This window comes from Triticum dicoccoides, chromosome 5B (genome assembly GCF_002162155.2).
Source record: "Triticum dicoccoides isolate Atlit2015 ecotype Zavitan chromosome 5B, WEW_v2.0, whole genome shotgun sequence".
Lineage (NCBI taxonomy): Eukaryota > Viridiplantae > Streptophyta > Magnoliopsida > Poales > Poaceae > Triticum > Triticum dicoccoides.
The window spans coordinates 5,884,886-5,899,468 of record NC_041389.1 but is presented as its reverse complement, the minus strand read 5'-3'; the positions used below and the strand labels follow the sequence as shown (position 1 = coordinate 5,899,468).

The 14,583-nt window shown below is 46.2% G+C and overlaps 1 protein-coding gene across 1 annotated transcript; it reads right to left on the bottom strand.

Annotated features, from left to right (window-relative positions):
• Positions 1-743: 743 nt before the first annotated feature.
• Positions 744-4,298, bottom strand: LOC119306982 (GTP-binding protein BRASSINAZOLE INSENSITIVE PALE GREEN 2, chloroplastic-like). Its single transcript, XM_037583060.1, has 3 exons — positions 2,745-4,298; positions 2,005-2,172; positions 744-1,332 (listed from the first exon to the last, which is right to left on the bottom strand). The coding sequence occupies exons 1-3, from the start codon at positions 4,272-4,274 to the stop codon at positions 964-966; spliced, it is 2,067 nt and encodes a 688-aa protein (XP_037438957.1). The 5' UTR covers positions 4,275-4,298; the 3' UTR covers positions 744-963.
• Positions 4,299-14,583: the final 10,285 nt, after the last annotated feature.

Here is a 14,583-nt window from a genome sequence, read left to right as displayed (position 1 = left end):
GAAGGTGGTACTACCAATGAGAGGCAATATGGCATTTTTTTCACTTTAAAATGAGAGAGATATCTTTTGTGGCATGGCGAAGGGGGACGACGACTCGGCGAAAACCCCACATGGCATACGGTGAAGAAGAGACAACAGGCGACACGGCGTTACACCGTGATACACATACGCGCCGTGGCGAACCCACCGTCAGGGGTGAGCTCTCCGGCGGCGGTGCAGGACACTCGCCTGCCCATCAACAGGCGGGGGCATCACCGTCGTCATCCGTCGCGCCGACAAACCTTGGTTTCTGGTCCGCCACTATATACGCGGGAAGTCGGTAACGGGTTTTCGGACTGAGCTTTGGCTTGGCCTTTCTCGCGATTTCCGAATTACGGAGGCCACATATTTCCATGCGTTTTTTTTTTCTTTTTTTCTGATTTCTAGAGATAAAAAAAAGATTTATGAATGTGTGAGTGTGACCATGGGTATCATATCCTGCATGGGCACTACTAAACCCAAGAGGTCTTGTACCAATCAATGATCACATCACACCACCTGATAGAGAAAGAAAGGAACATTGTGCTGAATCCAACAAGGCTTGCACTGACTGGAATTGGAATTGGAATGGACACCTGGAGCTGCAATCTTTGTGTTATCACACAAGCAACAGTTGAAACAGAATCGGTCCTAACTGAAAGTGCTGTTAGCACATCATCAGGATGAGGCCATGGAGTCAACGTCAGGGAACAAGAAGCACCAGCGACCAAATTGTATACTGTATTGTATTGTGTGCAAGGGGGGCAGAATGGCATCTCCTTCCTCTCAATTATCAGTGGCCTTTTTCTATATTCCCATTGGGTGCAATACACATCATCACAGTTCCACAATGGAACCATTTGCTGGAGTACTACTCACAAACAACAGCTATTCCTCACTCACTCCTATCTCCTAACAGTTCTCACTATTGTCACCTCACAGTCACTAGGCGCTTTCGTCGTCGGAAAGGTCGTCGTCATCGTCTTCGCCGTCGCTCTGCTGTTGGGCGTTCAATCTCTCGTTCTTCTTCCTGGTCTCCTCGCCGATGGCGTTCGCGATGGAGATGGGCAGCAAGAACCCGGGCCTCTCGAGGAACTTGGCACGGTGGAGGATCATCGCGTCGCGCTGCGTCACGTCGATGCCGTCGAAAGTGTGCACGGCGACGGTGGCGTTGCCTTTCAGGCCCAGCGAGTACCAGCCTAGGCCGGAGACCGCGATGTCTGTGCTGTTCACGTCCCAGCTGACCCCAGACACGTCGATCCGCCTCTCTGTCCACTGGCCCAGTTCGGCGACTCGCTCTGGCCCAACTGGTGGCTGCACAATTAGTGTATTACAAATCAGTATGATGGATAGAAATGCAAAAAAAAAGTATGTTTTTTCATGGTTATATTATGGATGATAAACTCCAGCTACATATGCACTGGACAGTAAAAGCAGGTAGCAGGCCTAATTATTCTCTTGAAAATTGACAAGATAAACACCGGCTGCATATGCACTGAACAGTAAAAGCAGGTAGCAGGGCTCATTATTCTCTTGAAAATTGACAGCTTTCAGTGTATAATAGGAGTTCAGCCTCTAGATTTATATACCATTAGTAGCCTATGACATATGACAATTATAGCAAATTAATGGCAAACACCTGAACAAACCTATGCAGTCCTTTGATTAAAGCAGACGAACAAAGTAAACAGCAGTTTGTTTATTCAAATAGCATAGCACACGCAGAGTTGTTCCATAAAGCAACCTTACCTCCAAGTAGGGGTGCAAGCGGCGTCCCGCATAACCCGCGAAACGAACAAATTAGTTCCCAAATCGCCGGAAAATTAACACTAAACTAGAGATTGATTTATACTACGCTGTAGCCCGCAAACCAGTCCGCTCTGCATCCCTACCTCCAAGTAATCTTTATGGAGTCTTTTGATTAAACAGAATCTAATTAATTTATTCTCAGGAGCAACATAACCAGGTTGGAAATTCAGGTCTCACCTGAAGTCTGATGCCAACATGCTTGTCCCGCAGTTCTTCGGCATTTTCAGTCTTTCCAAGATGAAGGGAAATATTGGCAGATGCCCAAACAGTTACATAGATGGTTTGAACTGAAGCTTCTAGTACATCCAGGCGTGTTAACCCTCCAATGTGGACAGATTGTCCAGCCTGCAACAGTTTGCAAAATTTGAGTCAAACTAGCCTCGTGGATTCCAATACAACATAGAACAATATTGTTGTACTTCAGAGTTAAGGAGCTTAAGAGGTGCTATTAAATCACTTAACCTTTCAAGGGATTAGAGTTACCCAAGTGTATTCAGTGTATAAGGTCCTTCAAGAGTAGAGCCATAACTAGGAGTGCAGGGGTTACTGGTTAAAATCATCCAAGTGTTGTTTCATTTGTGATTAATTGTAACAGCCAACTATAAATCCACAATATCATCAAGTTTACCGAAGTCCATTTCAACTTTTATGTGACAGAAGTGTTGACTTTTAGCATCGTCAGTATTTTACAGTGCTACCAATATCTATAGATCTTGAAGACGTATCTCTAGGTGAAGAATGCTATTTAGAACACAACTAGAATGTTGACATGAAAATAGACTGAAGAAAGTAGCCATTTCTAGTTACGAACCCGGTAGTTATGCTTTTGTATTCATGGGCTACTACAAAGCAATAAAGGTCAACCACTCCATCTGAAATAAACAGAACTAGGACAAATTTTAACACTCTAAATTTACCTTCACCCTGAAGGTCCGTGGCCGAAGTTCCTTCCTGATTTCAACCATCTTCCGTTCCTCGGTGTTTAACCTCATTGACATAATATACGGATGCAGCAAGCCAGGAGTGTCATACATCTTAGCCTTTGCAGGCAAAACTCCTGTCATCCTTAATATGCCTAATGTAGTTCCCGGGACTGCGGCTTCCGTCAATCTTGTGATTTTAACACCTTGCTTCTTTGCAAACGCATTGATCAGCGTAGATTTCCCAGCATTCTGCGCGCCGATCACCCACACGTTGCTACGCGGCCCGGCTAGGTCCTTGACGTATGAGATCAAGTTCCTCACCGACAAATCCTTATGAACACTGACCAAGTAGACAGCATCGAGCTTTGGTGCTCCAAAGGCCTTAGCACGGCCTCGCACCCATTTCTCCAGCCTCACCCCCATCTGCTCCCATGGCAGAAGATCCACCTTGGTGCCGACAAGGACGAGCCTCGGCGTCTCGCTCAATTTGGAGTTCCCCCTCCCCTCGAGCGCCCTGAACAACGACTTGGCCGCCCTCTTGGGGAAGGAGCCGTCGAAGTCGGCGCAGTCCACCACCATGACGATGACCGGTGTGCCGGCCGACCGCTTCATCAGGCGCAACGAAATGAACCGGTCGAAGTCGAAGTCCGGGATCAGGTTGTCAGCCCTGTCATTCTTGACGTGCCCGTAGTTCCTCAGCGAGTGGCACCGGGCGCACACCACGGCGGAGTCCTCCCTCGCCTCGGCCTGCTTGGCCTCCCTCACCCGCCTCTTCCGCTCCGCCTTGGACAGCTTCTCCTTCCTCATCCTCTCCAGGGTCTCCTCCGTGATGCTCCCGTACCCGACCCCCGGCGGCGTGAAGCCGTCCAGCTCTTTGCTCCATTTCTCCTCCTCGTCCTCTTCCATCCCCTCGTCCCAGCCCGAGTCCCAGCCGCTCCCGGCGTCCATGCCGGCCTCCGCCTCTCCGCCACCGTCCTCCTCCTCATCCTCATCTTCTTCGTCTTCTTCTTCTTTGAGGGACTCGAGAAATCCGGTGTCCAGGCCGTCCAGTTCGGCGGCGAGATCGGACTCCGACGGCAAGCCATCGTCGTCCGCATCCTCCTCGTCCCCGACGAACACCTCCGGAGAATCGGATTCTTCTTCTCCCAATTCGTTCTGCGGGGGCCGGCGGGAGGGGCTGGTGAAGAAGCCGGGGAGGTCGGGGTCGTCGTCCTGCATGAACACCCCGCACCCGGGGCACACGGCGCGGCGGGCGTCCTCGTCCCTGCCCTCGCTGATGACCTGCCCCGGGTTCGGCGGCCTGGCGGCGCGCCTGCCGGTGGTGGTGGTGGATACGGCGGCGGCGGCAGCCCGGAGGGGGGAGGAAAGGCCGCGGCTTTGGGGTGGTGGCGAGAGGAAGGAGGGGACGCGGAGGCGGAGGCGGAGAGGCGGGGTTGTGTGGAGGAGGAGGCCGACGGGGAGGCGCGCTGCCGCCGCCGCCGCCGCCGCGGCGGCCGGGGTCGGGAGCGGCATGGGTTTAGCCATTGCGAGCGAGGGGATAACGCCACTGTGTTGCTTATTTTTTTATCTTTTCTTTTTCTGAGCAAGACTGCATTGGATATATATAAAAAAAGAGTAAAATTCATCGGTGGTCCCTCAACTTGCGTCGCCCGGTCACTTTGGTCACTGTACGAAAGAACTCATGCAATACGGTCATTGTGTACGGCGAACAGTGAAAATACGGTCACTGTGCGCCGTAGACGCAACGTACGCTGCAATTTTGACCAGTCCACGGGCTCCACGTAGGTGGGCAGAGGATTTACGTTAAAGTGCCCATTTGCGGGAGGGCGTTTTTGTAAAAAAGCCGTTTAGATAGAAATCCCCAATTCTCCCCTCCAAATCCCTAGTTCTCGCCGCCGCCGCGCCCATCCTGCCATCTCGCCGCCGCGCGCCCATCCTGCCCTCGCCCCCGACGACCACTGCGCCATGTCTTCTGCTAGTTTTGCCCGGTCTGGTTTCCGCGGCCGGACAGTGGTGGTGCCACTCATCCCATGTCCTCGCTGCCAGGCAACAGTGAGGTACTACGTTTCGAACACAGAGGATCACGAGGGCTGGGTGTTCTACAGATGTCCCAATCACTCTGTAAGTAACACAGAGGATCAGTTGATTTTGTTCTTGGCAACACTTTTGCCCTTTTGTTGGTCAAAGTTTGATGTTTTGCTGTTGGTTTGCAGGCTACTGGGTGTGATTTCTGGTTTTGGGAGATGGAATATATTGCGTACCTAGTAGATGCTCATTTCTTGATTGGGAACCAAGTTGTGGATGTTGTTGGAGCAACAGAGGAGAGGAGGGAAGAACTCATTAGGGCTAGGAATGAGAGGAGAAGGATTGCAGCTCAAGTGCAACTAGTAGAGCTGCTTTGGCAAGGCCTGGCTCTCTGCAGCAGAATATGAGCAGGCACCAAGAAAGTGCATTGATTGGATTAGGTGCAGAGATCTTGGTGCCGCTGAAGCTTCTGCTAGGTAGTGTGATGTTGTTGTGTGCCCTCTGTGTTCTTCTGTTGATGAAGAAGGTGGGACATGTGCTCTCTGCATTAGAAGAAGAAGAAGTGATGAAGGAGTACTGTAGAAGAAGAAGAAGTGATGAAGACAAGTGCTCATTTTGGTACTGGAGAAGTGAAGAACAGCTTCAGTAGTTTAGCATGTTAAGTACTTTCACTAGTTCAATGTTAGGAAATGGCTATGAAGTTAGCTTGGTTGTATCAAATGTTATGGTTGTCAAGGCCAGAAATGTATGAAGTGATCTATCTATCTATCTTTAATGGAAACATTGTCTCTGTGTTCTGTTATCTTTCTGACATGATAATTGTGAAATGAGTTGTTGTGTAAAGTTATCATATCATATTTATGAAATGAAAAGAATGGCAGCCAGGATGTAATGTGGAAGCAGTATTGACATCAACAATAGAATGACAACAAATGAGTAGACAGACAAGACAATTTTGATACCAAAATATAGATTCTATAGTGCATCTTCATTAGCACTACTCAAAATAGAGTACCATAAGATCATCTAAAGATAAAAAGTCTCATAGATCATCTAAAGATAACAAGAAAGGGAAACACAGTCATATTTTACATTGCTGAAGGAGTACTCTTGCTAAAACAAGATAAACAGTCTCATAGATCATTTAAAGATGTCGAACATGCTTGATCTGTCTGGCACATGCCCAGCTCCCTCCATGTTTCTTTGTGCTTGTTTCCTCAGTTGCTCCTTCTTTGCTGCAATGGATTGTCTCTCTGCTTGTTTCTTTGCAGCAAGGGCTTGTTTCTCTTCCTGCTTCTTTGCTAGGAGTGCTTGTCTCTCTGATTACTTCTGTGCAGCAATGGCTTTCTTCTCTTCTAGTTTCTTTGCAGCAGCAGCCTCCTTTTGTGCCTTCTTCTCAGCAGCCAGTTCTCCTTCCTCTCAGCAGAAAGCTCTCTTTGTGTCTCCACTATTATCTGCCTTGTCTCTGCTCTTGCTTGCCTCAGGATGGCCATTGTTTCCTTCTTTTGTGCAGCTGCCTCTCTCTTCTTCTCAGCTTCTATAGCCTTCTTTCTGCTTTCTCATGCCTTCTTCTAGCAGCCTCTTCTGCTTTCTTCAACTCTGCTTCTATCCTTCCCTTTAGTATAGCTTGTTTCTTGTCTTGAAGTTCCTTCTCTCTTTGCTGCTTCATTGCCAACATCTTCTTAGCTAGCTCTCCCTGCCTGATTGTGTTAGTGCTTGTCTGGGCCTGGTTCAACATTGCTTGTGCATTTGTTAAGAATGTTGATTCTGGATTGGTGTGTGCTGAAGTACTCTAGGCAAAGACCTCTGTAGATAGACATGTCAAGTGTCAACAAATGGAAACTAACAATGTCACTAAAGCATGACTGAAACAGAGCAAGTGAGCAAGAGTACTCATGTTTAAATTACCTGCTGAAGCATGTGATCCACCATAAGATCTTGTACTACTGTACTGGTCTCTGCACTTCTCAAGTGCATATACCTTCTGCTTGTCTGACATTACTGTCCATGGGGATGTGTTGATAATAGCAAGATCACTCTTCAGCCTCTCAAGAAACCAAACCCAGTTAGGCTTGTCCTCCACTTCCACAACACCTATGGCTATGGGGAATATGCAATTATTTGGATCTATTCCTACTGCAACCAGCAACTGCCCTCTGTATCTTGTTTTAATATGGCAGCCATCTATGAAGATCATAGGCCTGCAACCTTGAAGATAGCCTCTCTTGCATGCATCAAGGCACATGTAGGCCTTGTTGAATCTAGCTTCATTATCTAGTGCAAGGAAAAATGAGCTACCAGGATTACTTCTCCTTATCTCATTTCCATAATCCCACAACAGCTTGTACTGCCCTTCTTCATCTCCATGAATTATTTTCATAGCCAGCCTTCTTGCCCTCTGAAGCTTGGACCTAGTTGGTGTCATGTGCCATTCCTTTTGAACAACCCTTGAGAAGTTTCTAAGATTCATATCCTGATCAGCCCTGAAACTCTCAAGGTATTTCCTAGCTAGAAAAGGTGCTGTGAAAGCCTTGATCTTCCATTTTTTGCAACAACTATGTTCTTCAACATTCTTCTTTACCATGAAACATTTGGTTCTGCTGTCATAAGAAGCCCACAAGTACCAGGTACAATCTTCATCACAGACTGCTTTGACTCTCTTCCTGTCATTCATTGGTAACTTGACATCAACTCTATTCTTGCAGCTGTATTCCTTAATTGCTTTCCTAAGCAAATCAACATTTTCAGACACTTGTCCAACATGGAATTTTGGACAAGTCAGATCCTCCTTTCTAAATGCTCTAAATTTGGTTTGCATTTCATCATCTGAATCAGGTGCCCAAAGATCTTCACCTTCAGATTCATAATCTGACATGTTTTCTTCCTTTCCTTCCCCTACAACTCCTTTATCCTTTGCTGTTGTTTTCTGCTTCACCTTGTCCTTCCTTTGAACTGGTTCATCCTCATCCACATTGTCAGCATAAAGGTCATCATCATCATCATCACTGATTTCAAAGTCACTATCTACCATGTCACCAGGATCAAAATCACTGTCATCTGAGTCACTATCTGTTCCTACATTGCCTTCAAAACATCTCTTCTTTGCTCTGGTTCTCCTCAATTGATGTGCTTCTGCATCTTCATCTACTGCATGTTGCTCCGCTTCTTTTTCTTGCTCTACTTGCTCTGCATCTTCATTTGGCTCTGCTTCTCCTTCTTGGCCTACATGCTCTGCATCTTCATGTTGCTGTACATCATCATGTTGCCCTGCTTGTCCTTGTTGCTCTGCATTCTCCTCTGCTCCTTCACCAAATGTGCAATGCCTTCTTACAAACATGAATGGATTGCCATCTTCATGTGGGCACATTGTTTGGATACACAACCCGAATTGGTATAGGGCAGTCTTCTTCAGAATTTGCAGGCTTGCTACTATGAGGATTAGTACCATCTTTTGAAGGGCTAAACACTGGTGGAAGTTCAGCCCTTGGAAATTGGGCCACATCATCAACAACCTTCTTAGTAATCAAGGTGTCATCATGATCAAGATAAATACTGAAGAAATGATGCCCAATAGACAGAAAGGTCATCATTTGATCAGTATCTGCCTCAGATCTGATCTGTCTCAAAGAATTCTGAGTAATGTCAAGTATTGGGATTTGATAATATGCCTTCAACCTGCCTGCCATCTCCCATCCAATCTCTTCTACTATATGTTCCACCATTATTGGAGACCAGGTGAGCTTATCCAAACTGTCATACCAAACTGTATGCCCATCAACATAAGCCCTGTTGCTTCCTTCACCCATGAAAAAACCACCATGATGAAACAACACTGAGAACTTCTCACTTCTTGCTCTTGCAAAAACAAAGCATAATTGATCACATCAAAATCGAACAAGTAATGACCTTTTTGAACAGTACAGCACTAGAAATCCCCAATGTTCTCCATACACCAAAGCTCCAAAACATATGCCTATTCGAACAAAGGTGCACATACGGGTACAACTGCCAGAAACCTAAGCCTATTACATGTGGAATCGATGAAAATTAGACCCTTTCGACAAGAACCTAAAACCCTATCAGAAATCCTATCAGACAAATTGGGTTCGAAAACCCTAAACCTAAATTGCCATACACGCGACAAATACTACCACATATCATAGGCGAACACAATGCCAGCCCTATCAAACAAGAATCGAAGAGAAATAAGAGGATTTACGGCAGGAATCATTACTTACTGTAAACAGGGGCAGGGGCACCGTCGGGGCGACGAACAGGAGAGATGGCGGCGGCGCCTCCTCTTCACCACCGGGAGAAGAAACCCCTCCGCGCCGACCACGGCGACGACCACGCCGCACCATGACGATGAGCACACCGCACCTCCGTCACCTTCTCCATCGGTTTGATCGTCTCGAACAGGGGGGTGGAGAGACAGGGGAGGTGGAGACGTGGGAGGACTTCGGGGATCTATCCGATAACTTGGGGGGTGGCTGCAAATATGCCATCGGGTCGCTCCTCGTCGCGACACCTGGCGCGCGGACTGGGAGCCGGACGGTCAACAGGTGGTCAACAGGCGGCGTACGTTGCGTCTACGGCGCACAGTGACCGTATTTTCACTGTTCGCCATACACAGTGACCGTATTGCGTGAGTTCTTTTGTACAGTGACCAAAGTGACCGGGCGACGCAAGTTGAGGGACCACCGATGAATTTTACTCTATAAAAAGTTGCATTTTACACAGAGACTTGTAAGAAACTAGTCCCTGCATTTTACGTATAGGACCCTAGATCATAGATATAGATTGCAATTTGGCCCCTACATTGCATTTTATGTATAGGATCCCAGATCATAATTCTTTCTTTTTAATGTTGACAAAAGAGCTGCTAAATTCATTGATTATTAGAAGAGGTATTACAAGAACATCCACAAAGAGAAATGCACCGCATAAAGGAGAATGTCAAAAAAAGAATAAATAAAAGGAAAGCAAAAAATTGCTCGGTTTATTTGAGGAAAATCATGTGAAAACCTAGACAATGTCTAGCTAGACTAGGCCTAAAGCACCACATTACATACAAAAACGCCAAAAAGCCAACACCCCACGACACACTCGGTCGGGCACTCAAGCGCTCTCGCCGCTACGAGAGTACACACCAAAACCATCGTATTAATCCGGGTTGCCACGAGCATATCCGCAAATCTCGGTGACACGGAGAGAAACAATATGTCCGATAGAGCGAACCTATGCCACTCTAATCCCACGAGATTGGCTGACATAACTCGCCCGGCGATCCTTGTATGTGAAGGGTGCTCGTGCTGCTCACCAAGCGACTAGTCACAAATTGGGTGCACCACCAACGACTCCACGCTTGTATGTGCTGGATGGTTAGGAGCGGGCAACGGTTTAGATCATAAATCTTGTCGGCACTCATGCAAACATCAGGACCAAAAACACATGCATGTGAATACATCATCACGAAATTAGTGAGAGGCATGTATCACGCCTCAGTATTTTTTTTCTTATTAGCAGGGTAGAGTCTATCATTGAGTGTGTTGTTATATTCAACTTTTTGTGAAATAAGACCACCTTTGCTTTCGTATTGACAAAAAGAACCACGTGCGATCTGTATTGACAAAAAAGTAAACGGACACCGTGGAGGTAGGTCCGGGATTTCGAGCGAGCGTGGGAGCTAGAACAGAACAATAGCACGGTGGTGGGCCCTGCCACCACTCCCTCATGTGGCAGCCCCTACGGTGTGAAATTCACTTACAATTAATTTTCTTATTTAGTTGCCTTAAAAGTTTGTGCATATATCTGTGATTTCTACACTGCATTGTCCATATATGTTATTTTCAGTATTGATGAAGTGCCTTCCTGGATTCATGCAGCCAACTTGTTTGACAAAATGTCGGCACAAGCGTCCATTCCATGTGGTTCCATGAGCGCGTGAGGCACATGCAACGGTGTCGACAAGGTCAGCAGTCTTCTCGAGGAGCTACTCCACCGCACATGTCCTTCTTGCGAATGCCGGAGGTTGCGCGCATTGTTGATGCAACATGTATTACTAGAAGGCCAAAGCGAGCATATATATGTTCAAGAGAATGCCAACTAGAATTCAAAAGGTCAATGGTCATCATTAATATAACTCTAACACCCACCTGAAACTCATGATGGATCTAGAAGACGAAATGATGCAACACCTGCTGGCTGGCTGCTCCTTATCCAGGCAGGTGTGGCATGATATCCTGGCTTGGGCTAGATCACCTACGGATCTGCCGACTGAGGACACCGACTTCCTTGCGTGGTGGGCATCTTCTTGCGCCCTCTCGCTCGCCGCCACTTGTAAAGGATTGGCCTCCCTTATCATCCTCACCGCTTGGTGGATTTGGAAGCACTGCAATGGCTGCACCTTCGACGTTGACTGCCTCTCCGTCTCTCACCTATGCTCTACAATCAAAGACGAAGCGCGCCTGTGGGCTAGGGCGAGCGCCACTTCGACTAGTAACATCATTCCAGAGACTTAGTGTAGGATGTTGAGGGAATGAGCAACCCCATCTGTTTGCTCAGCGACCACTTCCACGCTCCCCTGTGTACATGGCATAGTGTGTTGTCATAATCTCATGTTGTAATACTCTCCTTCTATCAATGAAAAGATACGCATCCTTAGCGTATTCGCGGAAAAATGATGCATCTAGAACACTGAATTTGGAGATGTGAAATCTATGTTGCGCTCTAGTATGGGCTTTCGAGAAGAAGTCTGCTAGCTGTAACTCGTAAGGCACATATTGAAGAGCAATAACATGATCATGTACAATAGTGCGCACATAAGAAGCATCAACACCAATATGCTTGGTAAGCTCATGCATGTGCTGTCAGACAAGAGGGTGGTAGGTTTAGTAATAGAAACACCAAAATCCTCCAGTAAACATTGTAACCAAGTCACCTCTACCATGCACTCGAATGGGAACTGCAATCTGTTTTCGCTCTCTAGCTGGTCGCTTCTCAATCTAATTGCTAGTTGCCGCCTGTACTAAGAGGGAATACTGCTTGTGCATCAAAATTCTTAAATGAAAGTTATTCCAGATGAGTCCACTATATCCACCTATATGCGGTATTACCCTGCCGTTTCAAGTAAATTTGTATGTGTCACCTCCAAAATTTCAAATGAACATCTGTTTTGTGTGCCCGGACCGCTCATGGAGCTCATGGAGCGACAGGGGGTGGTCAGTATCTTCCATGCTAAGCGAGTTATTCTCATGATGAGTGTTTATTCACTCGTCCTTGCACGAGAGAAGCTGATAATAGAGATGCCCAGTCCCATGATAAAAAAATGCAAATAATTAAACAAAACTCCCCCAGGACTGTTGTTGGCATGGACGACACCTGTGGATTCAGCTAGCCATGGCTTGTGTTTGTTGGTGGAGGGGGAGTAAACTTTACTTTTATCACTTGGGAACCACTGCTAATGTGTTTACCATGGAAGATATTGAAAACTCTTGGTCGTAACGTTAACAGGAAGGGTGTACCTCCCAAGATTATATCTATCTCTGATTTAAGTTTCAAGCTCTGGCACCTCTGCAAATCCCTGCTCCCCTCTACGAAGGGCCTATCTATTTACTTTCATATTATTTTACTTTTATGTTGAGTCATCACCTTCTCCAACAAGCACCAGTCCTGAGAGCACTATTGTCATCCTCATGCATTGTGTATAGTCAATGTTGAATGCATCATGATTGGATCTCTTCTACCATGAATTACAATGTTTAGTTGTTGCTTGAACTTTGGAGGTGCTCTGCATTTATATTTTGCGGTCTCAGAAAGGGCTAGGGAGATACCATTATTGTCATATTAAATCATGATTGTTTTGACAAAGTGTTGGCATTTGAAATATTTTATTATTGCTCGCTAGTTGATTATGCCAGTGATATGAGTGACTATAATTTCTAAGAGTTATTATGTGCATGGTTAGCTATGATCTTTGCTGAAAACCTAGGTACTATTTAAGCATATATATGGACACAAGAACAAAAGAGTTCGTAAAAGTTTTTCTTTATCACTTTCAGTCTGTCAACTGAATTGCTTTAGGACAAGCAATGGGTTAAGCTTGGGGGAGTTGATACGTCTCCATTGTATCTACTTTTCCTAACGCTTTTGCTCTTGGTTTGGACTCTAATTTGCACGATTTGAATGAAACTAACCCGGACTTACGTTGTTTTCAGCAGAACTATCATGGTGTAGTTTTTTTTGTAGAAATAAAAGTTCTCGGAATTGGACGAAACTTTTTGGAGAATTATTTTGGAATAAATAAAAAATACTAGAACCAAGACCTGTTGGAGGGCCCCCCCAGCTGCCCACTAGGCACCAGGGCACCCCCCTCTAGCGCTCCCTAGTGGGTAGTGGGGCCCATGAGGCTCCGCTGACCCTAATACCAACTATATAAAATTTTGGAGAAAAAATAGAAGACAAAGTTTCATCCGTTTTACAATATGGAGCCGCCGCCACCTCCCGTTCTTCATCGGGAGGCCGGATCTGTAGCCCATTCGGGGATTCAGAGAGGGGAATCTTTGGTCTTTGTCATCATCAACCATCCTCCAACACCAATTTCATGATGCTCACCGCCGGGAGTGAGTAATTCCTTCGTAGGCTTGCTGGAAGGTGGTGGGTTGGATGAGATTCATTATGTAATCGAGTTAGTATTGTTAGGGCTTGATCCCTAGTATCCACTATGTTCTGAGATTGATGTTGCTACTAGGGCCCGAGTGTCATGATCTCATATCTGAACCGTTTATATTTTCACCATTATATCTATATTTTTGATCCAATCTTGCAAGTCGTATGCACCTGTTACGTGTTATGATCCGTAAACCCCAAGGTGACAATAATTGGGATACTTTCTGGTGATGACCTTAGTTTGAGGAGTTCATGTATTCACTATGTGTTAATGCTTTGTTTTGGTTCTCTATTAAAAGAAGGCCTTAATATCCCTTAGTTTCCTTGTGGACCCCCCTGCCACGGGAGGGTAGGATAAAAGATGTCATGCAAGTTTTTTGTCATAAGCACGTATGACTATGTCACGCCCAAGATGCGACCCTATCCTAAAGGAACTCGAAGGTCCCACCAAGGATAGAAGCGCATCTTGAAGACGCTTTTGCAAGGTGGATATCATTACATCAACATTACATAATAGATGGGAATACATACAAGAGGCATACAATGCCACATGAATACAACAACACATCATACATAAGATCAACATCCGACTACGGATGAAACACAAACAGAAACTCAAATGACATCCACCCTGCTAGCCCAGGCTGCCGACCTGGAACCTATGCCCTGATCGAAGAAGAAGCAGAAGAAGAACTCCAAGACAAGCAAACATCACTCTCGTGTCATGATCATCGCAAAACCTGTACCTGCAACTGTTGTTGTAGTAATCTGTGAGCCACGAGGACTCAGCAATCCCATTACCATGGGTATCAAGACTAGCAAAGCTTAATGGGAAAGGAAGGGGTAAAGTGGTGAGGTTGCAGCAGCGGCTAAGCATGATATGGTGGCTAACATACGCAAATGAGAGCGAGAAGAGAAACAATGGAACGGTCGTGAAGCTAACAATGATCAAGAGGTGATCCTGAACTCCTACTTATGTCAATCATAACCCAAAAACCGTGTTCACTTCCCGGACTCCGCCGAAAAGAGACCATCACGGCTACACACGCGGTTGATGCGTTTTAATTCGGATCTGGTGTCAAGTTATCTACAACCGGACATTAACAAATTCCCATCTGCCCATAACCGCGGGCACGGCTTT